This window comes from Saxophila tyrrhenica (genome assembly GCF_035928015.1).
Source record: "Saxophila tyrrhenica strain CCFEE 5935 chromosome Unknown scaffold_22, whole genome shotgun sequence".
NCBI lineage: Eukaryota > Fungi > Ascomycota > Dothideomycetes > Mycosphaerellales > Extremaceae > Saxophila > Saxophila tyrrhenica.
Window position 1 is genome coordinate 48,500 of NW_027041754.1, and position 27,789 is coordinate 76,288.

The following is a 27,789-nucleotide window of genomic DNA, read 5'->3' on the forward strand; positions in this document are numbered from 1 at the left end:
TGACGGAAGAGTAGTTCTTACCATCCTCCTTTCCTCTTTCACTTCCTGCTCTCTTGGTTCAATGGCACGTGAGAAATCATGAAGCCACTGTAACTAGTCTGCTTGTTTGTAGTAGCGTTGTGCTTTTCTTCCTTTGCTGCTGCTGCTGCTGCTGCTGCTGCCACTGATGGGTAGCGCACGCTGTCTTCACATGCTGCCGGCCTGCCGCTGCGCCAGCCGACTCGCCGCCGTCACGCTGTCACCGCTGCGGACATCACCTACCCTCTTCACTCTCACATCACTCGTCTTGGTTGTCAAGCACATGCTGATCTTCACGCTTCACAGACGACACCGACTTTCCTCCCCTCAGCGCTTCACTCGGAGGCCCAAGTCGCCAACAAAGCATTTCATCTCTCGGCAGATCGACACCACCAGTTCCACCTGGATTCGAAGCACATGCCAGAGGCGAGCTTGCAAGTGGACGAGGCACACCTGTTGCTCCGCCAGGACTCTCGAAGCCGGTTGGTGAGCTTGGTGGGCTTGGCATGGTGCCCAAGGGTGCGGCCGTGGATCCTGGTGCTGTAGGCAGCCCAGCGGCTACGCCTGCATCATCTTCAGCTGCTCCTGTGTCGTCAACCACGGCGGCCTCAAGTGCGACAAAGCCAGCAACCGCTGTCCCTGCCGCGCTCGAAGGTGTCCCGTCCCGTCCAAGCAGTCGAGCAAGTTTGAGGCGGATCGGGAGTAGTCAAATCATGCCCGCCGTGCCGTTGAGACCTGCGACTCCGATTCGGGCTGTGACGCCGACGGTGACGCCCAAAATAGATGTGAAGGCTAAGCAGGACATGGAGACGCCCACGAAGGCTCCTAAGGCGGGTGCAACGAACAAGGAAGAGCCGCCAGCGCAAGGTGAGGCGAAAACAGAGGTCAAGGATGTTTCGAACAAGCAAGCGGCGCAGACAGACGTTGCTTTGCCGCAGATGGGGTCTGGTAGAAGTGATGCAGAAAAGCAGCCGTCTACTGACAATGCAGCGCGCGCAAAGGTCGCACCGCCAAAAGCAGCGGAGCAAACAAACGTGCAGACGCAGAAGACTGCGCCTCCTGTATCAAAAGCCACACAACCCGCTGCCAAAGGTCAAGCGACCGTTCAGTCGTCCAGTACGCAAGCAGCGCCCGCCACACCACGAAAGGCGGAAGCTCCTAAGAACGATCAACAGCAGAAGCGAAAGCAGCCACCTGGCAAGCTCGACATCTCTGCGGCCACCAAGGATGACAATGTCGCACCATCATCGAAGAAGGCAACGGAGACCCCGGGGCCAGCCAAAGAGCAGCAAGTAGCAGCTTCACCAGCCACTTCCAAAGTAGAGTCTCCTAGTGTCGCCTCACCAGCTGTTAAAGCCGCGCCAAAGACTTTGCGCGTAGTGGCTACACCAAAGACCGAGACCCCTCCCTCGGGTGTAACGACTCCAAAAGAGCCACTACCTGCTGTACCTCCGGTTCCTGCGAAGGCGCCTTCCCGCAAGCCCAGTGTGGCCTCTATCCATCCGCCCGGGACACCTTCAAGCGAGCATGTCTCCGTCTCGGACAATTTGTCCATGACGTCTGCTTCGCAGTCGCGGGCGAACTCGCCGCCGCCCGCGGCTGGGAGCAGCAAGGTCGGCAGCGCGCCAGTCAAGGCTAAGACGAAGAACCAGCTGAAGAAGGAACGGCGCGCGAAGATGGTGGAGGAGGTGATGGGGAATATTGAAGAAGTGACGAAAACTGCGCCAGAAGAGCCCGCTCAGGAGGCCATCGTCAGTCGGAAGAAGAAAACGAAGAAGGAGAAGGAACCGAAGCCACCGAAACCCAAAGCTCCTGCGGCTGCCGCGACTGCAACGGGAGAGTCCACGCCCACAGCGAGCCGGCCGGTCACACCGCAGCAGGTTTCGACTCCACCTGTGGCGGTGAAGACGGAGCCAGCTGCGAAGGAGGCGAAGGCTTCCAAGCCAGCAACGCCAACGAAGGTGCCAGCCAGCCAAGGACTGCCATTGCAGTCGCCTGGCGAGCCGTCTCCGCCTCCCACACCCACCTTGAGCGCCGCCCAGATCGTCGCCGATCTCAAGACCAGCGATCCTGACACCTTCAAGTGCCTCGACTCCCTCTTCCGACCCCCGACCTCCGCCCACTACAAACCGACCCAGCCCATCACAGCCAAGGATTTTGCCGCGTACAGACAAGAAGACGGCAAGCTCAACCTTACACTCGACAACGTCCGCGCCTTGCTGTCCGGCGCCGTTCCCGCGCATCGTTACGGCGGCACCGATAACCGAATCTGGGATCGCGGCTATGTCACGCCGTTCGGCACCCATGTCCGCGCTCTCCCTCAAGAACAGGAGGAGCGGCTTCTCGAGTTAGAAAGGGCGGTGTACGGGAAGCCGGAGGATTACAGATTCAAGCCCAGCAAACCGCAGAACGAGATTGTGTTCCCAGATGTGGACCTCAGAGCCGTGGAGCGCGAGTTCGAGAACGTTAGCGGTCGAGGCGTGAGCGTGATGGAGCAGATGGTACAAGACCAGAGCACGATGAGGAAGGGCGCGTTCCTGGTGGATGAGGCGAGTAGGTATATCAACGAGTTCGTCATGCCGCCGGCTACACCGCCGCCAAGTGCTGGGGCGGTGCCTTCCGGTAGCATTGTCGGCGGAATGGGCGTGACAGGTGCACAGATGGCCCAGGGGCAAGCGGTGGATGGTGCGGCTGCGCAGGCCGGTGTGGCGATGCCGAACATGGCATTTCTGGAGCAGCAGTTGAGTGTGGCGAGGAAGGAGGTGGAGGAGCGCGAGAAACAGTTGAAGAAGGCTATGAATAAGAATCGGAAGGCGTTGGGGCTGGCATGAGGTAGGGTAAGGGGGTGGGTTGATGTCCTGGCATGTGCTTGGGACATGTGTGCATGACATGGGATACACTCGCTGGCGCAAAGACGGCATTAGAACAAGTCCTCACGGAACGGGTGTAGATACGAAGAAGAGCTCGCTACTGTTGTTCACAGCGCACGCTCGCTGCGTGCACTCAGCGTATGTACAAAGCACGCCTTCCGCGCTTCACAATTGGTTTTTCTTTCCCCACGTTGTGACTCGCGAAACTACAAGCCACGGCTTTGGGTTGGATTCGCAAAGCATCGACTGAGATGTGCTGCTTGCGATGCAGATTTGACTGTGCTATTCCAAGTGCTATCTTTGTGCATCTCATATGATAAACGTACACCTCCCACCATCATGCGGCAGCCGTTCGAACACCCGCAGGCTTCTGCTCAATCAAGAAGCCCTCAACAGGTCCTGCAGGCAGCCGACCACCTCGCACATTTACATGCATCGCCTGACGCAACAGTTTTGGCTCCAACAGCGTGCTATCCCTCTCCCTCCGCCATCGCACAAACTCCTCCATCGTCGTCCCCGTTTTGACATGCTTGTTCTCTCGGCTCTGCACCTCAACGGTCGTGTATGGCACAGCACCCGTCTCCTTACCATCAGGGCCGCATCGATCCTTTGGAGGGTAGTCGTGGCCGGTGTAGATTTTGTAGTGGCCCGGGAGTTGCAATAGTTTCTGCGTTGACCGGTACAGCGCAACGGCATCGCCGCCGGGGAAGTCACAGCGGCCAGATCCAACGTCGGCGTTGAAGATGGAGTCCCCGGCGAAGACGTTCGAGCCGATGAGGTAGCCTATGTGGTCTGGCGTATGGCCGGGCAGGTGCATGATGGTGGCCTTGAGGTTACCAATTGAAAACTCTTCGCCGTCCGAGAAGGTATGGTTGAAGCTGTCCTGCATCTCTCTGGCTTGGATATTGTAGATGCCTCCCATCGTAGCTTGAACCTGGCTGATCCCATTGCCGATGCAGAGGAGAGGGCGGTGTGCTGGCTGACGTGCTGCCAGTACCTCTTGCAGATACCTCGAGGCCGTCAGATGGTCGGCGTGTGCATGAGTCTCGAGGATATGCGAGACGATGTAGTCGTTGGATGTAACGACTTCAAGCAACTGGTCGGCGGAGGCAGTGCGGATCATGCCACTGTCTTTGCTATAGTCCAGTACTGCGTCGATTATGACGCTGACTTTCGACTGAGGATCGCAGACGATGTACTGCCATGTCCCGGTGACAGGCTCGTGAATGTGGTGGACGATTGGTTCCATGATGCTGTATATTTTGGACGATAGACGATCGGACTGCTCTCAACAGCAACCTTATATAGCGTATATTGTCAGCTTCATGTAAAGATCCGGATGCTTCCATTCCGGTGACTTCTATGTGACCTTTACTCTTCTTCCTCAACGAGACGGCGAGTGCACATCGGCGACTACGCATGTGCAAGGCCTTGACAACTTCCACCCTCGGACAGTCAAAGCGCAAAAGGTTCCGAACCAATACGCAGCCCTGTGCGTTCTGCACTTGGTTGCAGCAGGTAGTCGGACTTACCTGGCAACATGGAGACAGCCCGTCTCGACATCTCCGATGTATTCGCCCTCGTGGCACAGTACCGTAGTTTTGGACATTCTTCTCTCTCGGAATTGTTTGATTAAATTCGGATCCAAGTGAGCAATTCCACCCACGTGTATTCAGTACAGTTACCAGGCATGATTGATCCACCATCGATGCTTGATGGGATTCGCGTGTTGGAGTGGCTCGTCGGAAACTTTTGCTGTCATCGTCATACGTCGAACGTCTCGCATCGACGCATTCTCGCATCCTCGTCACTGCGTCCTTCGCGCCAAGTCGCCGATATCACCTGCACGACATCAATTATATCGGAAAACTCGAGGTCAGCCGCCAGTAGCTCTCTTCGGCGAACGTCCGCGTCGGCGTCAAACCCGCCATTCCCAACACGAGCTTGGTAAGCGGCGACCAGACACAGGTTGGGACCTAAGGTGCTTCCAGGCGTATCACGGGTTGTACCAAGCTTCCAGTTTTCCTTCTGATTTCAGCGCAACAGGTATCTCGTGGTCGTCGGAGCCTCATGCCGTTCGGCCTCTTGCATCGCCGACACCGCTTGCCCTTCCATGATACCGGGGACATACGCCTCCCCTCGAAAGTCGAAAAGCGACACCGCCGCTGCCTGCACGCCGGCATCCAACGCAGGCCGTGGTCTCAAAACAACCGGTACATCACATCCGAACAGGATGCACATGTGATCTCCAGGCTCGACCAGGTGATCGACCAGCGCCAGCTTGCCGCTGCTCGTGCGTGCGAGCGCTCTGTTTCGAGTGCACGACTCAATGCGACGTAGAAACTCGTGAAGATACTGTGTCGGAAATGGCGTCTCGCTATCAGGAGGGTACAAGGGTGCGGGAGATGCTTCTCCTCGAACTTCTAGGATATCGATGACTTCTTCATTGTGCCGGTATGGGCTGGTGTCAGCGAAGAGTGCTTCGCACATCTGTCCGCGGAGCGCACGAGTGAGTCTATCGACGCCTGCCTGACCAGCGACCAGGATGTCGGCAAGGTTGGCGTAGCTCTCCTGGCGTGTGTCCTTTTCTTCGACATTAGTGGCAATGCTCCTGCTGCCGCGATCGTGCTTGCGGTGGAACTTGCGCCACATCTTTTTGATACCTCCATTTTCCGCTCCCTCCTCTGGGACAATCGCTGGCGTATGTTCAGGCAAGGTAAACTTTTGGCTTAGTACGAGATCTTTCCACGCGACTGGCAAGCCTAGGTGAGCCACCGGAGATACTTCCACGATTTCGTCAACCTTGAACCCATACACTCCAAGCGTCTTGCCAAGTCCCTCAACATCCACCATCTCGGCAGCAGCAGGTATGTTCTTAGATGCGTTGAACCTAGTCTTCTTGCCCAGTCCGACAAGGCTCTCGCGGCCCTGCTCTCTATCTCCACCACCTTCGTGGCGTGTAGCTGAGGGGTGGTGTCGCTGGATCCAAGTTGGTAGCGTCAGACCTTCACCACTCGGTGCCCATGGACGGCAGATGACGTTCAAACTCCCGCTCATCTCGATGGCCCATTCCACGAACTCGATGAACAGGTCGGATGCAGGCTTGGCGTAATCGGTGTACCATCGGTCGGGCGCATTGGTGGTATCGTTCGCTAGCGAAAGAAGAGCGTAAATAGTGTCGTGCGGATACTCCGCTGAGACTTGCAGAGCATGCAAACCGCAGACCAGTGTCTCGATATCGGCCAACCTTTCGACTTGCTGCCCAGGAACAGGGTTTGCTCGAATGATCTTCTCGCAGACAAACAGCGATGTTTCCGCTGCAAGAGTCTGCAGGTACCCTCTGCGATACAAGGTAGGCGAAACAGCCATGTGTAAGTTCTTGATCCGCAGGTAATTGATCTCAAGTCTGTGATCTCTCAGAAATGAAATCGCATACGCCATCTTCTGCCATTCGACGGACCTCGCACCGCAATGAACGACCGCCTTGCTCGCGAATGCCAGCTCTTGAACAGTCCAACGGCGCGTGAACCATGGCCGCATCAAGAGTATGGTCAGGTCTTCGATTGTGGATAGCATCTCCGGCGTGGGGGAATCTGTGAGCATCGATACTCCATCGGTACATTCACATTTCCAGGCCCAGAGAAGCTCGATGAGCTGCATGGCAACGTCACTTCCATCCGCAGCAGGTCCGAGCCAGATGCGAACTGTCTCGCACCGCTGGTAGATTGTGTCCATGAAACTGACTTGTTCGGACTTCTCTTGGATGTCAGACTGGTTAATACAGACCTAAAGCACCGAAGGGTAAAAGGGTCAGCAAATGTCTCGATGGCAAGGGAGGGTTGAAAAGGCCTCAGAGCGCCACTTGCAGTGTGATTGTGTCTTGGAGAACCCTTTTACCCATGAATACCCACTTACAGCATCCACCCATAGCACGCGGTCTTCGCTAGGTACTCGTAACTGCAACAGCGCTGAAGCAAGATTGCCAGTGACATCGCATTTCACCCCATCAATCATGACCTTCTGCGGCTCTGCAAGTGCGCTCTCGTCGAAATCTTCCAGTTGCGTATCAGGCCTGGCGTTTCCGTTGGAAGCACTCCACACATAGCCGCCAATCAACGCCGCCAGGTACGACTCTGGACTACGTTCGTGCCGGTTACCTGCCAAGTTCTTGTCATAGTAGCGGGTCCGCATAGGCGCACCCCAGGTGTAGGACAGTGCTTCGTATGGGAGATCGCCGATCAAGGGACGGCGTTCGAGAGAACATCGAAGACGCTGGCTCCCGGTGCCTTTCTTCACAATGAGGACCCTGATCTCACGATCTGCTTGCAGAGGGACGTATTGCGGTGCTTTCGGACCCGTGGAACTTGCGTGGGGAGCTTGAGCTGAGGGGCTCTGGTGGGTAGACTGCTCGAGAGCGACGTGTCCCATGCGGTGCGGTTGAGATAGGAAGGCTCTTGTCTCCGGGGTCATGGAGACATGTTCCACGGTAAGACTGCCCGCCGACAACAATCGTCTGATCTGCTCCGGCGTGAGAGAGGCCATGACTCCACGACAGAAGATGGGGTGGATGCACCACCCGGCGACACGTTGGAACGACGCAAAGCCTACCTTTGTACCCAAGAGCGTACATCACCTGAGGTGGAGGCCGCCTGGCGCTGTGGCGCGCTTGGCATTCGCTCGGCGTTCGCTGGGGGTGTAGTGGTTTATAGCGGCCGATAAGGCTTGGTAGAAGTATGCACTTGAAAGTGATGTACAGAGATTCCGCGAGGTGGTCTGAACATCAGTAGAATGGATATCTTGGAGTTCCTCAACTCACATCTTCCTAAAGGTATTTCCACTCGCACTTCTCCTCTCCTTGCCTCTTGCCACCTTCCTACCACCCGCCGCGCCGTCCTCAACCTCCCGCTGCCTTTGCTGCTTCATGTTCAGATTCTTCCCGCTCTTCATCGGCGCGAACGTAACCTCTTTCTCTCCCACCACGCCGCCACTTCTGACATTCTCAGCCGAGTTCCGTCCACCACGCGCAGGCAGCGAAGTCGCCAGATCACCAAAAGATCTCGATTGCTTGGCCTGTTGTCTCCTACGCAAGTCGGCATTCGACGATGAGACTTGCATCTTCGGACCAGACTTCTGCCGCTGCCGCTGAGCGGGCGTCTTCTTGTACGAAACGCTCCCGATGCGCCCATTGCCAGACTCGTCGTTGTCTTCTGCTCGGCGCGGACGCTGGCGTGCTCGCAAGGCGGCTGCTTCTGCTGCTGCATCTTCGTCCTCGTCACTTCCACTTTCATCATCGTCAGAGCCCGCAACATCCTGCATAGCCTCGTCCTCCACGGCCGTGACGCCTCGCTTCTTCAGCTCACCATTCGGTACCGATGAAGGGTTATGCATCTGGAATTCTCGACTCGCCTCATCGATTTCAAAGTCTTCGTCCGCAAACAGCTTCTTGAAGCGGTCGTCAGCCATGAGATCGGTTCTCTTCGCTTGCTGCTGCGGCTCGGCATCATCTTCAGCGTCCTCCTCTTGCGGCGCCTCGTCCACGGCGTTCACGGCGTCCACGGCGTCCACGGCGTCCTCGCCTCGCTTCTTCAACAATCGCATAGCTTTTCTTCTCTCATTTGCCTCCTCCCTCGCAGCAAGCCTTTCAGCCAGATGTCTATTGACTTTGACTGCAACCTTCTTATTCCCACGAATCCGCGACTCCCGCTCTTTGTCAATCTTCTCCTGCACACTCTTTTGCCGTTGCTGAAGTATGATGTCAGGGTTTGCAAGCAGTCTCGCCTGCTCCCATAGTCCTTGCGGAACGAAGTAGCCATGCATGTATGGTCGCAGCACATTCGTGGTGCCGATGAGGTGATCCAGGTTGAGCTCTCGAAGTTCCTTCTGATCAACGAACTTGAAGTTGTCATAGACCTCGCCAACACCAGACTTGGAACGAGTACTGAAACCGTTGGGGTCTGCATCGCCATCTTCTGCCATTTCTTCGACTAAGTTGTCCAGGAAGCCACACCATTTCGGCGCAGGTCCAAGCTGCGGAATGAAGAAGGCGTATTGTTGTCTCCCTTCATTGGCAGTGAGCAGCATGCCTGAATCGGGCACCCACTCCACGTGATTGAGGTCTACCGCGGGCTCGACTGATGTCCAGAGGTCACCGGAGGTAGAGTCGAAGAGCTTGATCGACTTTCGGTCGGCGCTCAAAAGCTTGTTCGGTGTCACAGCTGATGATGTGATTGACGGCGTGAGGTATCGTAGTGTTTCGATAGGTGAGCCGTATCCTTGGTCTTTTCGAAGCAGTGGCACGGGCGAGCGTAGATCGTACGTGTGCACGATGCCGTTGCTGTTGCCAGTGGCGAGATCGAGGCCAGACGGATGGAACTCCAGTGCTGTGATCTCCGGTCTAATATCCATGTCAGACTCGAACACAGGTGCTGGCGCGGTAGGCCCGATAGCGCTGACCCGATTCCGCGATCTCGAATCCCACAGCTCGACCGTTCCCAGAGAGGTACCGAATGCGAGTAGGCCGTGCGAATCATCAGCTACGGCAGCGCAATTGACACTGCCCGTCCGTATGCCGCCTTGCAGAGCGCCACCACCAAAAGACTCAAAGTCGTCGCCACCGACATCTACTTCGAAGCCCTTCATAAACCGGCCAACCTCCAAGTTGAGCCTGAACACCTCTCCATTGCCGTCGGCATTCACGCCCACTGTCGGAATGAGTGCCTCAGCCGTCCGTCGGTTGTACTTAAGGTCTCTGCCATATCGTGGTATTCGTGTGGTGTAATGCAAGCCACCAGGAGTGTGAAACTCCAGGCATCGGTCGGTTTGTAGGTGTAAAGATTTGCTGTAGTCGGAGGAGAGTAACAGGAACGTCTGGTTGATAGTATTGGTGTGGCGGGCATAGGAGAGCGAGAGATGCGGGAGGTAATGGGTATGGATTTGGGGTTTATATGTGCCTATTCAACTGTCAGCGCATCAGTCCCAGGTATACACCACCGCGCTGTATGGGGAATATGATACTCACCTGTACTCACTACCCACTCGCCATCTTCGCTCACGCGCACGCACTGGCTGGCCTCCTCGAACTCGAAGTCCTGCAGCAGCTCCACGCGGTTTGCATACTCGCTGTCTTTCTTCAGACTGCGCTTCCGCCTTCGTGCCAGCCATTCTGGCAACGGTCGCGACGTGCCTTCACCCGCGATGGTGTACACCGGCACCGACGAGTCTGTCGTGAGCTTCATCTTGTTGAAGGTGAAATAGTGTGGTTGGCGCAACCGTTCGAGACTTTTTGCTAACGGCCTCGGAAGATCGACACTCTAGCGCGCGGCGAGGGCCGTAGAGCTTAGCATGTGAGCCAAGACTCATATCTGCGGGGAAGTCTCCCAGGGCTGGTCCTCTTCACTTCAACGTCGCCGCTTTGGCAGCTCGAACAAGTTTCCGCTTCCGGCAGCCATGGCAATCTCACTGCATAGAACACCTTGGCTACATGCCGGGGGAAGATCGGATGCACCTTCGTCAACGAGGTGAGCTCCTCCGAGCTGTTCCTGCGGCTTTCGGATGGAACACCTCCCGGTCTCTGTTCAACGCCATGGAGACATCCTCACGCGCCTGTGCGGCTGAGGTTACAACATAATAGCCCTCGAACCTCTCCTGGTAGAGATTTGGCAAGATTGCTAGACACTTACCTCTCACTACAAGTCAACATGCGTACCACAGGCACGATCAAGTCCGACCATGGCATCAACTGGTACTACGAGCAAGAAGGGTCAGGGCCAGATCTCGTCCTTATCCCAGATGGCCTAGGAGACTGCACAATGTTCGACAAGCCAATGTCGTTGCTTGCTGCCGAAGGGTTCAAAGTGACGACCTTTGACATGGTATGTAACCGATCCTACAACCACCCCTCTACACGTCGCCGCTGTGTCTCAGGCTTAAGAGCTACGCGAGTTTCCTGGCCGAATTTGCCTCGAAGGCATGTTTAGCTTTTAAGGGTCCGCCTTTGACCTGGCCTTGGACATAGCGGCCGCCGTGAGACTCGTGAGACCCGACCGGGGTGATTCTAATTCTGCGTTCAATAGCCAGGGCTGTCGAGATCCCGCGAAGCTCCTCCAGAGACGTACCAGAACATAACAGCTCAGAAGCTGGCATCATATGTCATTGCTATCATGGATGCATTGAACATTGACGTCGCCACCATCTGGGGCTGCAGTTCAGGCGGCTCGACAGTGCTGGCTCTGGTTGCCGACTATCCAACTCGGATCCGCAATGCACTTGCGCATGAAGTGCCAACCTATGCGATACCACCGCTGCTGGCTTTGCTTGATCTCCCGGACGAAGAACTCAGCAACGCCATGGCAACCAACATGCCCAAAACCTACTTCGGCGACAATTCTGCTGCATGGGAAGGCTTGGGCGAAGAGGCTCTCAACCGCATCTGGCATAACTTTTCAAGGTGGGCACGAGGCTACATCCGCTCGCTTGGATGTTCGTTTCCCGTCGACAAGGAGAAGCTGAAGGGGAAGCCGTTGGATTGGTCAATTGGCGCTTCGACACCCACCGCTGGGTTCTTTGACAATATCGTCACTGCTGTGGAGCTGGAAATCCCGATCTCGGTCATACCTGGTATGCACTTCCCGTATGTTTCGGACCCGGAGGACATGACGAAGTATGTGGTTGAGAAGACGAGGAAGTATCTCTAATGATGGTATTTGCTCGGTTGCAGGCGGCACGGGATGATGCAGAAAGCGTTGAAAGATGCAATGCACTCGAAGCGGGGAATGCAAACGGTACTTAAGCTATTCAGGCCTACAAAAGGCCTTCCCACATCCATATCCCGCTCAATGTCGCCGCCAGAAGAGCTCATGTTAATGTCTTGATGTGCTGATTCATACGCTATATTCTTGACCTTGTCATTGGATACATAGAGGGATGTGTAAGATGACCGAGTCCTACCTATGGACCTAATCACAGCCGTGTCGCTATTTGTGTCGAGGTGTCGTCTGTCCGTAAGGAGGTGAAGTGAAGTGTTCTTGATGAAGCCCCGGCTGCTCCCGCCTCGACTCCAAGACCTCATCTCTCACGACACTAGGTCGTGCTATATCGACCACACCGCCAATATTCACATACATTGCAGCCGGTATTGAAGTCTCAGTCTTCGTGCTACTCTTGAACGAAGCCAATGAGCCCACCGACCCTTCCGCGACGTTCCCACCATCGATACGTCCCATAGCGGACGGATATCAGAAGCCATGTACGGCAACGACTTCTTAAAAGCATGTACGACGAATGTCAAAGTAGTAGAGGGACTCATGGACTGGTACTACACGCACTACACCTATCCAGAGCAGGAATTCGGGCAAGATACGCTAGGAAGGGCTATTGGAGAGCTCAGAAGGCGCAACATCGTCTGCTCTGCTCAGCCGAATCGACTCTGGGTGTTTGGACAGACCGATGAAGACATCCTCCATGCGGCAGAACTGCAGGATCTGCCATTGACTGTGCAAGAGAAGGGCCTGGTCCGCGATACACAGCCTCTAGACACGAGCAATGGTGTGGAGGTCAAGGATATCTTACTGGAGGCAGTAGAAGGCTCTACGACCTACCTGTTTGCCATGGGCCATGGAATGGTGCACGCCGGTCCTTGTGAGTGGCTGCTGAGCCCTGCGGTCGAGGAAGCAAGCGAGTCAAACGGCACTGCCACAATTATCAAGCTGCACACTCGGATGACTGAGAGCGGCGCGATGTATGTCTCATGGACGAAATACCCGTCCAATCTTCGCCCTCTACACTTCTTCGGCGCTTTACCTGGCAGCGAAGTCTTCTTAGCGCCGAGCGGCGTAAAAGCAAGGCTCATTGCACAGAGTGATACGAAGGACCCTCTACCAACCACCGCAGATAGGCAGATCATTCGAGGCGCCCACTGGAAACAGAGTGTCTCGGATGTTCTGTTGGCAGAATGCATCGAGATATCACCCGAGGATAAATGGTCTGTCGTGGAGCTGTCGGGTGCAAACAACACCGAGCACTTCATCTGGCCTGAACGATTATGTCTTGCGCACTGGCCCACGACACGCCCAGACTTGAGCTCAGCGTCGGACATCGAATGGCAGTACTGGTTCAACAACCCATCTTACACGCAGGCAGGATTCAGAGATCCTTTTGCCGCTGCGGAAGGGTGGTTTAAGGACGTGACGACGCGAGACATGACTACCCCCGCCAAAGATACGGCCATGATTGACAACACTGCGTCAAGCTCAGCTGCGATAGCAGAAACGCCAATAGCCACATCGCCACCATTCAACCAACGCCAGGTCGACCAGCAGGCCGCCTTAGCTGGAATCTACCCTACTCCACCTGACGGGCTAGTGCCTGGGCATCTGCCGGTTCATCCAACTTCCGACAGTCTGAGTTCAGCCATGCAGATCGATTCGACGGCCATGGAGGAGGACTCAGCATTGCCTGCAGATGCTGATCATGCTGGAAGAGGCAACAGTATGGAGTCCGCCAGAGAGGGGCCAACATATAAACCACACAGTGACGATCTGTTCGGTGACATAACAGAGATGGACTTCGGTACTAACGAAGTTGGAGATGAGGACTTTGATTACTTCGATGAGCCAGACGAGGAGACTGAAGGCGGAGAAGGCACCAAAGACACTGATATGGTCGAGGAACACGCTGCTGGAGCAGACGACAATATTCACCAACCTCCTACCGATATGGTCATGAATAGCACCGATGCTACGCCGCGCAGTCCGAACCTGTTGCCTTCGGAATCTCTACCGGATCCTCCGACTGTCAACACTGTGCCTGACTCACCAGTCATGGTCCACGAAGAGCCTCCGGCAAAAGACAGCCCTCTTCCACCATTTCAGTCGCCTGCGCCTGTTCTTCACCCTCCCGAGAAACCTCTAAGCCCCTTTGGCATCAAAGAGAGACTCTTCCCACCGCCTGTACCGGCTAGTGCAATGTCAGCTGATGGGCTGTCCTCCCGGTCACACCACCGCAGCACATTCGATCCAGTTCAGTTCAACGAAGGTCTTACATTTTCCGACAGATATACAGTTCCGAACAAGCTTCGTGCCCAAAAGTCGTCACCAGATGGACCAAACATATCCCTCCCCTCCAAATCGAAGAAAGAGCGGTCTAAGCCTTCTACCAGCCCAGACGATGCGGACACGGATATGTATTCTTCGAGTGAAGATGACTCCTACGGTTCCATGACGAGCGTGAGTGAAGACGACAACATGCCGCCAAAGTTGCCGTGGGAGTCGAAGAAGAGGAAGAGGACCTCCATGCAAGGACAGCTGCAGCTCACCGGGCCTCAAGCCCAAGGATGGTTTGACGACGCATCCGGAATGGACGACGAAAACATTGTCGATGATCGGCAGATGCAGATGCTTACAACAAGCATCATGCGCCGGCCACACCGTGATGCGACAGGTACATCTACTAGCCGCTTTGTCCGCCACAACAGCGTCAATGGGAAGTGGAACTCCGCATCAGTCGACGTTGCAAAGGTGCTGGCGCTCACGAAACCTGAGCTGATATACGTAGCACAACTTGTCTGCGAGCAAGCATCTTCTTCGACCGGTGCAATTAAGGCTGCTGTCAAGACTATGGGCCCGGCTGCAGACCCGTATCACAAGTCTACTGAGGCCTCCGTAGCTACCGCTGTCAGGACTGCACTCGACCACATTCTCCCTTCGGCACAAGACTGTGGCCCTGCAAAATTGGCTTTGATCAAAGAGCCACCGCCACGCCCCATAGCTGCCAATAGCAAAGCCCCTCAGATGAGTCAGCCGCGCATGCCATATCGAGAAGGCAGCATGCAGCTTGGCCCCGATTTCTTTCCCATTCCACCACCGTACGTGCGCGTCCAGCGTGGTGCGGACGCCTGGGAGATGCTACCGCCCGCCGTTGACTTCTGGAATGCCTTGAGTCTTGGACCCGCCAATGGAGCCAAGGACATGACCAGCATCATCGTCCTACCAGATAACGCGGATCTGGCGAGCTCCGCACAAGACTTCATGCGGAGTTTCTCAAGGGCATACGAAAGTTGCAAGCTGGGTATTTGTGAACCCGAGGATGCTCTTTCACTTCCGGATCCTGGCGATGAGGAGGATGGATCTGCCTATTTGTCGTATGAGAACGGAGTCTTAAAGTTTCGCGATACTGCGGACGCCCCACCCATTGAGTCTGCGATGAACAGCTATCGAACGGCTTGCGAACAGATTGGCAAAGCGATCGAGCCTGCTGGGCGCGAACACCCTAATCAATCAGTTGTCATTCTTCTTGTCGACCCATTCGAGACTGACTGGTCGACTCAATTTCTCTGTGCTTGCTATTGGCGGCTTTTCAGATATTGTCGCGCCTCAACCTCGAAAGCGTCACAGAAGGCTCCCCGCAGCGACATCGTGCTCCAAATCATACCCATCTCGCTACTCGCGTCGCCAGATGGTTTGGTGGTGCTGGACAGTGCGCAATACGTCTCCCTCGCAATGGAAGTGTACAACCGATGTCCGCCTTCATCCAAAACGGCAGCTTCGACTGACATTGGAGCTGCGCTGTCCATCATGGCTGCGCCCGCGGTTGAGCTGTCATCTGTCTCGCCCAAGAGAATAGCATTCCAGCTCACGGCTGATCCGCCAAGCGACCTAATGCACGAAGGCTCTGTTCTACACCTCGCCTATTCCCTGAGTCCAGACAAGCTATGGCTGGCAGTTTGTTGGCTCGATAGTACTGGTCGATACCAAATGACCACTACATTCTGCCTTCGCGGCCGATCCTTCAAAGATGCTGCCGCAGAGGTCTGGGACAGGACCTGCGAGATCATCGCTGCAAGGGAGGTGACTTGGCGGGTGTTCATCGTTGCTGATACCCACATCGCGCCTAGCATTCAGAAATGCTGGAGAGCTCTTGCGATCTCCAAGGTCAAGAAGCAGGTCATGCATGTAACGCTCATAGCAGTGGATGACAGTCCGCCAATTCATCTTACGCCTCCGCTTCCGGCGGGGAGCAGTGAGCAAACAGGTCAGACTGCCGGACAAGGGTTTCTCACGCCTGGATCGACGCCACAACCGGGAAGCTTGACGGTATCGCCAGACGCGAGCGGTCAGGGCCATGTTCCACCCACACCTACTCCGGCTGAGCCCACTGCCGCTTCTGAGAATGACCCAGACGCACACCTCACTGACACCGCGGATGAGAGCTGGGGCATGCTTCTCTCCCCAGCATTTACATCTTCTTCCGCCACACCGGGCTCAACAGCTGCCAATACAGTGCCTACCATGCCTAACCCTCTTGCCAAGGGCCTACTCTTCCGTAGAGGCAATGCAGCCCCCACACGCACCGCTACGCCGCTGAAAGCAATGGCTATCAGCTTGCACTGGGACATCCGCGTCCGGCCCGGCGGTGCAGTTGATGAAGGACCAGCTAGGCAGGCGGAGATGACCCTTAGGGAAGTATTGCGGATGTACAGAGGCCTGGCATTGCTTGGAAGGATGAGGAGACTGGGTACTGAGCATGGAAGTCTGCTGCCTTTGCATGTTGCTTGTGCTGTGAGAGGGGCGGATGGTGTGAATGGGTTCTTGTGATGAATGAGCATGAGCAACGTGGTGATAATGTGAAGCATTTCTCGAGGCAGTTTTGCGTGAAATGCTGCGCCTTGCCATATTTCTTGCTCGCACAAAACGACAGTCAAGTTCCCAACGTAAGTGCATTGCACAAGCACAAAGTCACGGGCACTAAGCTTCTTCCCACCATATTTCGCCCGAAGCCTCTTCAGCGTTTGGTGGGCCACCATGGATTGTGGTTTCTCTACCCCTTGTAGTGCCCTCAATCAACTTTTCGTCGAGACCTCCGTAATCGCAATAACACGAGCGTCCGCAGGCATTGCCTTCGGATCGGCCATCTTTCAAGTTCTTCCAATGGCGCCATTGCTGACTGCCTGGCCAAGCGAACGGATCAGGAATGTGCAAACCCAGACTGATGCGCCGTTGCACCGTGCTATGCTTCCAGTTCCAAGCACTTCTCAATCTGCAGTCCGCGGGCAGATGGCCGAACGTCGTTGTGGTGTCATCTATTTGTCCGCGATCAGGCCGTGGGTGCATCTCCCCGAGCCATTCGCCAAGTTGGAAGCCCCATGTGTCCCTACCTTCGCCGCCTGCTCTCATGTCGCCGATGCGCTCATATAACAGTTTGCCATATTCGGATTCGTGATAACCCATTGACATCAGCTCGTATGTTTTATGGATAATGTGGTCGGCAATCTTATTTCGACGTTTGCGATACGCGCCGACGAGCTTTTGTTGAATTTCATCCTCTTCAGAAGCAGACTGCTTTGACGGAGGAGTGCCGGTAGAGAACTCGATTGAAACGTCCTCGATGCAGGAGATAGAATCGCTACGGTATGGCTCATCATGGGACGCAACCGGCGGATTCGCAGGCCCGCATCGAAGAAAACACTCGAGGAGGAACCAGAAACACCATTCCAAGCTTTCATGGCCGCCACCCTCGCGCACGACACAGTGAGCTTCATCGTCCTCTTCGGCGTCATACACACGGAAGTTGACTTTGACTTCTGAAATGCGCTTCGCAACTGATGGAACATGCAGCCAGGTTGGCCATAGTTCAGTCTCATTGATCACCATGACATCTAGGGAGTATGTAAAACCGTTTGGGTACAAACGAGCAAGGGCGTCTTTGGTCTGCTTGTGAGTCTGGCGGCAAGCAAGTAGCAGTCCCGATGCATTCGCTCTTGTCTCCGTTCTCTCGTAACGAACATGGCGTGGTCCGAAGCTCCTGCTTTGGAACCCATGGATCCTTCCGGAAGGCATGTCTTCGTCTCTCATCCGAGTTTGGTGAGCAGCCTTTATGGTAAGGGGCGGTAGCCGGGCATCTTCGACGACTAGCTCAACGATGTTGTCCAGCAACTCGGCGGGTAGGCTAAGTAGAAGGCTCATAATTAAACAGAAGCCCTCCAAGGCGAGATCGATTGAATTGTGGCAAATAGTCAATCGGATAAGCCACCTTGGCTCCGACACTCGTCGTATATGTTAGGAGAGGAAAGAATGAGGGCAAGAAAGAGCTTTAAGATCCATACAGGGGTGCGCAGGCTGAAGGATGATCTTGGCCGCTCAATAGCGGCATCCTTAGCGCGAGTGGTCAACCACATGGGAGGCAGCAGGTAGCTGTCTCTGTCTAATCGGCTGCTGCGAACTACTCAGCGGTCTTAATACGATAACGCACGATGATATATAGCGTTGGGAAGGTGGAACTGGTGAACTGTTGTCACATCGCCAGCAGTTATACTTATTAGCTTAAGCATATCTGCCGGGCCGCCCCAGGCCGTTAAAGACTAAACCCTTTCTGGCTCGGATCGTCCTTTGAGATGGGCTTCGCGTTCCCTCCTGCACGCGTGTGACGTCTACTTCTTCCGCCAGGACCGGCCTGGCTTGGTATGAACTTCGAGGGACCGCTTGCGAGTCGATGACATCTCCCGCTCCTTGACGGTGAAGTCATAGCCTTCAGAATGGCCGGATTACTGGGCCGATGGCTTCTCCCCCTGGTGCTACTCATAGGTGTATCAACTGCAGAATGTCCAAGCTACTCCCGATACTCGCAAGAGTACCACGAGCCCTTCTCCACGGGTGGCCACAAGCTCAGCTACATGCGACCGAGTCCCGAATGCCGGACATTCAACTCAAGTGGAGTTGAGAAGGCCATCACGAAGCTCAAGGACGTGATCGCGGACCCAGATCTCTTTCGTCTGTTCGAGAATACCTTTCCGAACACGCTTGACACGGCAATTAAATGGCGTGGTACGGCCAGCAACAACAGTGACGAGGAACTATGTTTTGTGATTACCGGCGATATTGACGCCATGTGGTGAGTTCATGTCCGCCTCCAGAACCACTTTCTAAGACACATGCTGAGGCCCCTTGTTACGCACGAAAGGGTTCGAGACTCTGCCAACCAGATCGCCCCTTACAAGGCTGTTCTCAAACAGAAGACCGACGACATTGCATCTGTCTTTCGAGGGACGCTGAACATGCAAGCTCGGTACCTCATCCAGTTTCCATACTGCAACGCCTTCCTGCCACCAGAAGAGGCTGGTATCAACGCTGGAACCAATGGTGCGAGGTATAAGGTCACTCCGCCTTACGATGTGAATGTTGTGTTCACCTGCAACTTTGAGTTAGATGTGAGTCAGCTCTCCTTCTCACTTCTAAATCCAGCGCATGTACTTTGCAGCCTGGAAAGTGCCTTGTATAGCCATTGCCCCAGCCATTACGAGCTATCGAGGATGCATTGCTAATCTCCTGCAGGACTGGGGTGGGTTCCTTCAACTGAGCCATGATTATTACAACAGAACGCAGGACCTTGACTTCTTCAGCAAGTTCCAATGGATCCCTGCTGTACAGTCCATCCTCAATGCAGCCAAAGACATGCAAAGACCAACCTACGGTCCGGATGGCGAGTGGATCCCTCCGGCGTACACCTTCCAGTCGTATACCATGTCTGCTGCTGGCACCCAAGGCAACAATGGCTTCAACAGTCCAGTCAATTACACTGGGCTGGTCCGTTCTCCCTTTCGACCGAGCGACGACTCCGCAATCTACGACTTTGGAATCGCTGCAAACATGATGATGGCCCGCTATTTGGATTCGACCGCATCGATCATGGCCAAGCTTCCAAACGCACCGAAAGGCCTGGCGGGTGAGATGAGAGACCTTGCGAACGACATTCGTGGTGGGATCGAGCAGTGGGGTATCGTGAGGTCGCCCACTGGGCAGAAGATCTACGCCTACGAAGTCGATGGATATGGCGGTCGCAATCTTATGGATGACGCCAACATCCCTTCGCTGCTCTCTGCGCCGTTCTTGGGGTATGTTGACAGGAACGATCCACTGTATCTGCGAACTCGCGATTTCGTGCTCAGCAAGATGAATCCGTGGTACTGCAAAGGAAGTGTCATCAGTGGCGTGGGCAGCCCGCACATCAGACCGTGTGCAGTGTGGCCGATGTCTTTGATCATGCAGGCTTTCACGACGGATGATTACTGGGAGATCTTCGCTGCCATCAGGGAGGTCGTGGGCTCCACCAGCGGGTTGGGACTGATCCATGAAAGTGTGGATAGCAATGACGAGACGCAGTGGACACGGCAGTGGTATGATAGACTCTTCGGCTTCTTTGAACACACTCGCTGACGCCCCGGGCAGGTTTACATGGGCTAACGGCCTCTTCGGCCAATTGATTATGGAACTTTGGGAAGAAAAGCCGGACATCCTTACTGAAGGCTTTCAACCCTTCCGGTATGAGAACAAATCTATGTAAGCTCCGTCTGAGGACAATGTCTCCAAGACAGTTCCAACCTTAAACTGGGGAACGAAATCATGTACGAACCATACCAGACTGGATAGAAGAAGCCTCATTGGCTCGGGCAAGCCGCTTTCTACCTTCCTCAAATGGCAGTAGCGCTGTGCCCTCCACACAGAGCATGCGGCCATCGAACAGAACGATCTCTGTGGTCTCTGACTTTATGCAAAGCAGCTCTAGCAGAGTCACGAAGTATCACTCGTCACAAGAATCATCCTCTCGTCTATCCATAAGTTTAACACCCTCGACTGGAAACGACTCTTCTCACAGTACCAACGATCTTTCGTCTTCGTCTCCCTTTCTATCAAGATGTCTCTGGACTTCGGCCTCAAAGGAGTACACGTTCTCGTTACCGGCGCTGCGGGAGGTATAGGCCTGGAGACGGTCCATACATTCCGCCAACTTGGAGCACGCGTGACCGCCCACTATAACTCTCGCATCGGGGAGCTGGCCAATTCAACCGACATTGTTGCTCTTCAAGCTGACGTCCGCGATGAGAAGTCTGTTGACAAGCTACTCTCTAACGCGGCAGAGAAGAACGGAGGCCCAGTAAGCGTGCTGGTGGTGAATCATGGCATCTGGCCGGAGGACAACAAGCACATCGTCGACATGGACCTGGAGCAGTGGAGCAACACCATGGCTGTCGATCTCACCGGGCCATTTCTACTCTGCCGCGCATACCTTCGTGTACTCAAGAGTGCGGACGACAGCACCAAAGACGCAGCAACCATCATCTTCATCGGCTCCACCGCCGGCAAATTCGGCGAAGCGAACCACGGCGACTACTCCGCCGCCAAATCTGCCCTCATGTACGGACTCACACCCACCCTCAAGAACGAGATCGTCGCCATCGCTCCCCGCGGACGGGTCAATAGCGTCAACCCTGGCTGGGTGAGCACGCCTCTCGCGCAGAATGCGTTGAAGGACACGGCGTTCGTGGAGCGAGCGCTTGCCACGACGCCGTTGCAGAAGGTCGCGAAGCCGGAGGATGTGGCGAGGCAGGTTGCTGTGCTGGCGAGTCCGACGTTGAGCGGGCATGTTAATGGGATGAATGTTATGGTTGACGGGGGTATGGAGGGGAGGTTGTTGTTTCCGCCGAAGAGTACCTGATGTGCTTTATGCGTGCATCTCTTGCTTCTTGTGAGCCAGAACATCGCTGTCCGTAGCCTTGCGATGATACCACTGCCGCACACATAACCTCTTGTATCCAAGAATCGAGGGCACCGTCAACACGTTTTTCCGTACCGACCGGACCGCGAATTCGTATTGGAGCCTCCATACCATATTGTAGACCATCTTGACTTCTGTACAGTTAGCTACTTCGACTCGTCCACCGATCTTGGATTGGACGACGAGGTCGTTGGCCGAAATGGCGTGCATCGATCGTCTCCCGCATGATGGCGCTAGCGAAGTGGGAGGAGGCTGTCGCAAAGATGGCTGTCACCTGCCTTCAATGCCTTCGACTTCGACTTCACGTCATGTTCTTTTAACGCCTTGACTTGCACCACTTTCGAATGCGAACGGAATCTACGGGTGCAATGTGATTGAGTGCTAAGGTTGAGAACTTAACAACTCTACAACACCTTCCGCACCACCCAGCATGTCCGGCGAACGATACCCGTCCCCCAGCGGTGCATCCGGCGAGCAGAACGTCGGCTCTCTGCCATTCTACTCTCAGCAACCTGTGCAAAATCCGCAGGCGGAGCATGAGCAGCAGCGACATCAGCATGAAGGACAGAATGCGCCTGATGCCGGTCCCGGCGCGAACGCTGACGAGCGACCGCAACAGCAAGGCGCAATGCAAGATGATTCGCAACTACGGGAGGAGCTGTCAAGCATGATAGGCAGCTTCGGTCAGTATCCGCCGGTGATGCAGCAGCAGCAGCATCAGGGTCCTCAGCAACCGCAATATCAGAACGGCGGAGGACTTCCACTACCGCCGTCACCGTTTGTACAACAGGCGGGCGGAGAGCAGTCTACGCGGAACACCCCTAGGACTAAGACGAGCAGGGCATGTGACGAGTGTAGGAGGAAGAAGATCAGATGCGATGCCTCGGACGAAACGGCCAACCAGCCGTGCTCGAGCTGCGTGCGGACAGGCGCTAGGTGCGCTTTCAGCAGGCAGCCCATGAAGCGCGGGCCCAGCAAAGGCTATATCAAAGAGCTGGCGGAGCGTCTGAACACGCTGGAGAAGCAGGTTGGTCCTGGTGGTAATCCGGAAGTCAACGACGGCCTACGAGAGGAGGTGCGCCGGGTACAGAGGGAGATGCAGCAAGTGCAGAATATGCATGATGGCATGGGAATACTAGACCCAAGAGTCGGTGATAAGAGATCGCATGCCACGTCGGAGATGGCACACGGTCAACCTCAGACACCAATGCAGCATCAACAGCACCAACAGCCAGGGCAGTATCCGCCTCAGCCACCTCAGCAACAGCTCTATTACGCTCCGCCATACCAGCCTCAAACGGCAAAGATGGGCCAGCAGTCAGGCCAGCAGCCATTTTGGAGGCACGGCGCGCCCGCTACCACGCAAGAAGACACAGCTCTCAACCATCGCGCTGCGGAAGAGGTTGGGCCGGCAATCAACAACTTCGACTGGGATGAATCGATCATCAATGAATACTATCGCATCATCCACCAGACTTTCCCTCTGCTTCCCAACAGCAAGCACCGTCTGCGCCAGCGTCTGGGCGAGTGTCCAGGATCACTACGAGATGCTTTTCTGGCTGCGCTGGACTGCTTGATGCGCACGTTCCCAACCACTTCTCTGGCGCCGAACGCAAACTACGCACAAGCGATTAAGAAGGCTGCCGAGTTGCTTGCGAAATATCCTTTCGACAACCCCAGCTCTCATACAAACGCTACGAATTTGGTGTATCTGCAGACGCTGTTACTCATGGCGTTAGAATGCGACAACCACGGCCCAGCCACGATTCGAGGCGAAGCTGGACCAAGCCGTGCAGAGTGGCTCGGCAGAGCGGCGGGTGTGGCTGGGCAGCTAGAGATCAACGTCATTCGGACTGGAGCCTCGCAATCACTTCTCGACGGCGACAGAGACAGCGAGGAACGGCTTGCTCGGCGGGTGTGGTGGGTGCTGTTTATCCTTGACAGATGGCACGCGAGCAGTACGGCAGACTTGCTCAAACTTCCTGAGAACTCAGTCGTTCTGCTACCGGAAGATCAGATGCTGCTAGGAGAGTCAACATACCATCTCGCGCGCCTCTCCTTCATCGTCGGCCACTTGGCCGCAATCCTCACCACAACCAAAAGGCCCTCTACAGATGTCATGGCGCCCACCAATCCGGCTTCAGCCCTCCTCGGCCTCACACTGGCAGGCGAGATCGACCGCTTCCGCGAATCCGTCGAAAGCGTCTGGGGCTCCCTCAACCTCGTCCACCTCAGCTACCACCACTGCCACCTCCTCATCAAGCGCCTCAACCCCACCACTGAACCGGTGGAGATGGTCGAGCACGCCGTCAAAGTCGCTACAGTGCTGAATTCCCGTATGACGCCCGTGACGCCGCTGAACCACCATTTTGGTGCTTTAGCGGCTATGACGTTGTGCGAATTGTGCGATGTCCCGAAGACGAGGGCTGAAGCTCTGCGTGGGCTTGATCAGCTGTCTGAGGCACTTGGCGAGGGCAGAGGGCTAGCGGGCAAGACGGAGAGTGAAGGTTGGGATGGCGCTGTGCGGGAGCTTGTCAATAGGAAGAGAGAGCGGATGGCGCAGGGAGCTGGCGGATTGGAGACCTTGGCCGAGGCGGCGGGGAGTGAGGGGCAGGGGTTCGATCCTACGGGTTTGACGAGGCATGGGTATTTGAGTGCGCTGGGGCAGGGGAGGTTTAAAGCGTGAGAAGTCGTTACGAGGTGTTGATAGACTTCGCCTTCGTAGCGGGGCCTTCCTATTTGACATGTTGATATGTCTAAAGACCGTGCAAAGCATGGTTACGAATCTATACCCTTTTATGTACACATCGAATGCGTCTACGAGACGAACATGGTCGTGTAGAGGAGGAAGCGGTTCCTGGCGTGAACTTTTTAGGTTGGTCGCCTACAGACTGTACAGGCGACCTCAAGTATAACTAACATCATATCGTAGTTGTCATCCCAGTCGTGGCTCTTAGATCGTCCTGTTTCTCCTACAACACCCTGACCGGCTTCATGGTCTTGCGTCTCATGCTCTTCGTGCTCCGCTTGACTGGATCTGTTGGATCTCGTTAGCAGGTCCGCCCTTCAACGGCCGGCATCCGATCGAACTCACTGTTGTTATAAGTATAAGGCCCAAAGTCCGGCTCAATCGATCCCTTCAACGAGCCAAAGATATCTCCAACATAATTACTCGCATTCATACCCCTCGCAAACTGCCCATCCCAACCATCCAAAATCCCATTCACCACCTTAATCCCCGCCAGATAAATATTCTCGATCGCAGGCCCAAAAGCTCCCTGCTCCGCCCAGAACAGATTCGTCGTCGCCGCTTCACCAGGGTACGGACGATCGAAGTCGGACGCCGTACGCATGACAATCACACGGGAGAAATCGAGCAGCTTGTCGATGGCTGCGCGGAGCAGAGCTTCGCCTGTAGCGTTGTCTTCTTGCGCAGTGGTGCAGTAGACGCCGCTGCCGTTCGTGATGAGGGTGGTGAAGTTGCCGAAGGCCTCGCCGAGAATGGTGCCGGAGTAGTAGACGTCTGAGGTCGCTACGTCGCATTCGTAGACGGCTGGTGGAGCGGCTCCGGCGGCGTAGGCGGCGTTGACACCGTAGTTGGCACGGTAGGCTACGGCGTCGGAGCTGTCGTTTAGAGAAGCGGTGCGGGCTTGCTCGGCGGCCCAGTGCTGGAGGTCTTGGTTGAACTCGAAGACTTCGGTGCCGTAGATGGAGGTTGGGTATTGCTGCGGTGAGTGAGCGCCGAGAGGGATGTAGCCGCTTGTGAAGTTGGTTGGGATCTCGAATTGGGAGAACTCGTATTGCAAGGCGACTTGGACAGCGTATTTGGCGAAGGTGACGCTGCAGATGCTTGCGACTTCTGGGTTGACCCCGGCGATGCCGGCGATCATGAAGTAGGTGGTTGTGAGATCGAAGCGCGGAGAGCGGACGAGAGAGGCAATTGAGGTTGCGGCGTTGATCTCTGTACTCCTTCATTAGCATATAGCATGCTGGCAGCATGGATGATATAGCTCATACCGCTCTCGCCAATGGTGTACTGACAGACGTCACCATTTGCCGTGCAGTGCACATCAGGAAAGAGCGGGCTCCCTCCAGGAATGGTGATGTTCATCGCCAACACATCGAACTCCGGGATGCCATACCATACGTCCGCTTCCGGATCGAACATGCTTACGATCATGACCTTCGGCTTGACCACGCTATCCGCCGCTCTCGCGCCTACTCTAGCTGGGATGCGAGTAGCAACGACATTGGACAGCAGGCAGCTCGCCGCCGCACCAATAGATAGGAATGAACGCATCTTGCTGTATGATTGAAACAGAGATCAACGAGATGAAGCTCAGAAAAATCTCTCGAAGCTCCATGACCTACCTCACTCTAATAAACCTTCTCCAGCTCCACGTGCCTGGTGCTCTGCTTCTTCTTTACAGTCCATCGGAGCCGAGCGAGCAGCATTAGCGGGCGATAGAGACGCAGGAACCGTCGTCAATGGCTGGGATGGCAAGGCTCTCGAAGCTCGAGATAAGGCGAGTTGAGCGAGTCTTATCAGTAGGCGAAGCGTCATACCGCTCGCTTGGCGCGTGTGCTACTGCCGGATGAGGCAAGTCGATCAAGACCTTTGCTCGCATTCGGAAACCTTTGGAGTGAAGAGAAGAGGCCTGGGGTTGGTGAAATGCGGTTGAATCTGGTGGCGTGGTAAGTTAGGTCGAGGCGATTCGATTCAGGCTTTGGGTGCTCATTGTATGTTGACTAAAGTGCCTGATGTAATGGTGTGGCTCCAGGATCTGAGTTCAGCAAGCCGGAAGATAGGTTGAGCATTCGCTCGAGTCATGTCGCCGCAGTCGGGACCATTGAAATCGGAAGGACGGTAGAGGGAGGTGAGAGGGGAAGTCCTACTTGGAGGAAGTTTGGAGGAAGAGGTGAGGTCGAAGAGTGCCTAAAGCAGACTGGAAGTCACGAGGGGATTTCGAAAGAGCGCTTCGTCGAATGGTGATGGTCTCGTCATTCATCTCTCAATGATCTATGTCTATGTCTGTAGTGAAGTCGTGATCATGCCGCATCTGCGCATCACACCCTGATCCTCAAACCCCTCAAAGCTCCAGCATACTACTCAGCAAACCAGCACTACAGGGAACAATAGGCATCTGCAACGCCCTCCCTCTTACGCTCCTTAAGCTATGCCACAACATCAGTCTAAGACCTCGCATGCATGAACACCCACCGGCAGAGAGCGCTCGGCGAAAAGGAATATTTATACCTTCGCCTGGATCGCCTGTACATCGTTCGTCTTGGCCGCCTTGTCCAGGTAGTCGCTCGTCTCCTGCTTGCGCTCGTTCGTAGAAGTGCGCTTGAGCTGTGTAGCCTCGTTGTGATCGAGCGGCTTCTCATCGCCCAAGCGGCGTCGTCTCGACTCTTGGGTCTCGGTAAAGTGAGCTTCGTCGGCCTGGTACGTGCTGGAGGAGTAAGAGCGGAACTCGGTGTTGGCCCATCCGGTGCCTGCAAATCGTGCGCTATCCGACCAGTCTTCGGTGAGGTAGTGGAGGTAGCCTCCTGCACAACGTCAGTGGACGGGCAATTGGTGAGTGCAGTGGTGGAGACGAACCATGCGAGACGACCACAATCTCCTTCTCTGGCCGTGCCATCAGCCATTGCCTCGCTTCCCTCGCCCTCCTTTCGATCGCTGGGGCATTCGGCGCCCATTTCATGCGCTTGCTGTTCCAGCCCCAATTGACCAGGCTCAGATCGACCGGCTTGCCTTCAAATTCCTTTGCCAGCTCATCTGGTGCCGACCCAGTATCACAAGGCAGATCGCTCGTCTCTTGTAGCTCGGGCAGACAAATGATCTTAAGTTTCTTCTCCTTTAGCACCGACTCAAACGATAGTAGTGCAGTGTACACTGTCCGCTTGAGAGGCGATGCTACTACGAGATCGACCTTGTCGATGTTCGGAAAGGTTTTGCGTAGGTTGCGGCATTGTTCTTCGCCGTAGGGTGTGAGGAGAGGATCGTGCATCTGGTGGTTGGCCACGGAGAGGTTATGGTGGCCTTGTGCGTGCCGTACGCAGTGGACGTTAGGTGCCATATTCGCAGCCGGTGCTGTCTTTCTGGCTTGTTATTCTTCGCGTGTAAGTCTCGAATGGGAGAAGAATGTGGTGAGTTGTAGGGTGATGGTGTTTAGGTATTGTCGGAGTTTGTGTCCCAGGACTGCTGGTTCTGAGGTTTGTGACCTACTCGTAGGTTTCGCGAGGCTTGCATTGGGAATGGGAGGTTTCATAAGGAAGGCATGTGTGAGCCCTACCTACCGTATAAGAGGTGCTCGTGCAGGCACGTTCGGAGGCTCGCTGCATGCCACAGCAGTAG

General features: G+C 55.3%; 12 protein-coding genes across 12 annotated transcripts; 6 read left to right on the forward strand and 6 right to left on the reverse strand.

Moving 5' to 3' along the window:
* Positions 1-524: 524 nt before the first annotated feature.
* On the forward strand, positions 525-2,849 carry LTR77_010276 (uncharacterized protein; the record flags this gene model as incomplete). The annotated part of the gene is made up of 1 exon (XM_064807499.1): positions 525-2,849. The coding sequence occupies one exon, from the start codon at positions 525-527 to the stop codon at positions 2,847-2,849; it is 2,325 nt and encodes a 774-aa protein (XP_064654246.1).
* A 376-nt stretch (positions 2,850-3,225) lies between these two features.
* LTR77_010277 (uncharacterized protein) lies at positions 3,226-4,497 on the reverse strand (the record flags this gene model as incomplete). Its single annotated transcript, XM_064807500.1, has 2 exons — positions 3,226-4,141; positions 4,421-4,497. The coding sequence occupies 2 exons, from the start codon at positions 4,495-4,497 to the stop codon at positions 3,226-3,228; spliced, it is 993 nt and encodes a 330-aa protein (XP_064654247.1).
* Positions 4,498-4,922: 425 nt separating this feature from the next.
* LTR77_010278 (uncharacterized protein) lies at positions 4,923-7,430 on the reverse strand (the record flags this gene model as incomplete). Its single annotated transcript, XM_064807501.1, has 2 exons — positions 4,923-6,674; positions 6,804-7,430. The coding sequence occupies 2 exons, from the start codon at positions 7,428-7,430 to the stop codon at positions 4,923-4,925; spliced, it is 2,379 nt and encodes a 792-aa protein (XP_064654248.1).
* Positions 7,431-7,700: 270 nt separating this feature from the next.
* Positions 7,701-10,123, reverse strand: ENP2 (Small ribosomal subunit biogenesis; the record flags this gene model as incomplete). Its single annotated transcript, XM_064807502.1, has 2 exons — positions 7,701-9,838; positions 9,907-10,123. The coding sequence occupies 2 exons, from the start codon at positions 10,121-10,123 to the stop codon at positions 7,701-7,703; spliced, it is 2,355 nt and encodes a 784-aa protein (XP_064654249.1).
* A 462-nt stretch (positions 10,124-10,585) lies between these two features.
* On the forward strand, positions 10,586-11,581 carry LTR77_010280 (uncharacterized protein; the record flags this gene model as incomplete). The annotated part of the gene is made up of 2 exons (XM_064807503.1): positions 10,586-10,759; positions 10,961-11,581. 2 exons carry the CDS (start codon positions 10,586-10,588, stop codon positions 11,579-11,581), a joined length of 795 nt encoding a protein of 264 aa, XP_064654250.1.
* Positions 11,582-12,130: 549 nt separating this feature from the next.
* Positions 12,131-16,477, forward strand: SSN2 (mediator of RNA polymerase II transcription subunit 13; the record flags this gene model as incomplete). Its single annotated transcript, XM_064807504.1, has 1 exon — positions 12,131-16,477. The coding sequence occupies one exon, from the start codon at positions 12,131-12,133 to the stop codon at positions 16,475-16,477; it is 4,347 nt and encodes a 1,448-aa protein (XP_064654251.1).
* A 150-nt stretch (positions 16,478-16,627) lies between these two features.
* Positions 16,628-17,845, reverse strand: LTR77_010282 (uncharacterized protein; the record flags this gene model as incomplete). The annotated part of the gene is made up of 2 exons (XM_064807505.1): positions 16,628-17,538; positions 17,572-17,845. 2 exons carry the CDS (start codon positions 17,843-17,845, stop codon positions 16,628-16,630), a joined length of 1,185 nt encoding a protein of 394 aa, XP_064654252.1.
* Positions 17,846-18,414: 569 nt separating this feature from the next.
* Positions 18,415-20,219, forward strand: LTR77_010283 (uncharacterized protein; the record flags this gene model as incomplete). Its single annotated transcript, XM_064807506.1, has 4 exons — positions 18,415-18,770; positions 18,840-19,086; positions 19,211-20,052; positions 20,105-20,219. The coding sequence occupies 4 exons, from the start codon at positions 18,415-18,417 to the stop codon at positions 20,217-20,219; spliced, it is 1,560 nt and encodes a 519-aa protein (XP_064654253.1).
* Positions 20,220-20,570: 351 nt separating this feature from the next.
* On the forward strand, positions 20,571-21,659 carry LTR77_010284 (uncharacterized protein; the record flags this gene model as incomplete). The annotated part of the gene is made up of 2 exons (XM_064807507.1): positions 20,571-21,330; positions 21,574-21,659. 2 exons carry the CDS (start codon positions 20,571-20,573, stop codon positions 21,657-21,659), a joined length of 846 nt encoding a protein of 281 aa, XP_064654254.1.
* Positions 21,660-21,861: 202 nt separating this feature from the next.
* RGT1 (Glucose-responsive transcription factor) lies at positions 21,862-24,117 on the forward strand (the record flags this gene model as incomplete). Its single annotated transcript, XM_064807508.1, has 1 exon — positions 21,862-24,117. The coding sequence occupies one exon, from the start codon at positions 21,862-21,864 to the stop codon at positions 24,115-24,117; it is 2,256 nt and encodes a 751-aa protein (XP_064654255.1).
* A 286-nt stretch (positions 24,118-24,403) lies between these two features.
* On the reverse strand, positions 24,404-25,731 carry LTR77_010286 (uncharacterized protein; the record flags this gene model as incomplete). The annotated part of the gene is made up of 3 exons (XM_064807509.1): positions 24,404-24,468; positions 24,526-25,392; positions 25,449-25,731. 3 exons carry the CDS (start codon positions 25,729-25,731, stop codon positions 24,404-24,406), a joined length of 1,215 nt encoding a protein of 404 aa, XP_064654256.1.
* Positions 25,732-26,682: 951 nt separating this feature from the next.
* Positions 26,683-27,511, reverse strand: LTR77_010287 (uncharacterized protein; the record flags this gene model as incomplete). Its single annotated transcript, XM_064807510.1, has 2 exons — positions 26,683-26,981; positions 27,034-27,511. The coding sequence occupies 2 exons, from the start codon at positions 27,509-27,511 to the stop codon at positions 26,683-26,685; spliced, it is 777 nt and encodes a 258-aa protein (XP_064654257.1).
* Positions 27,512-27,789: the final 278 nt, after the last annotated feature.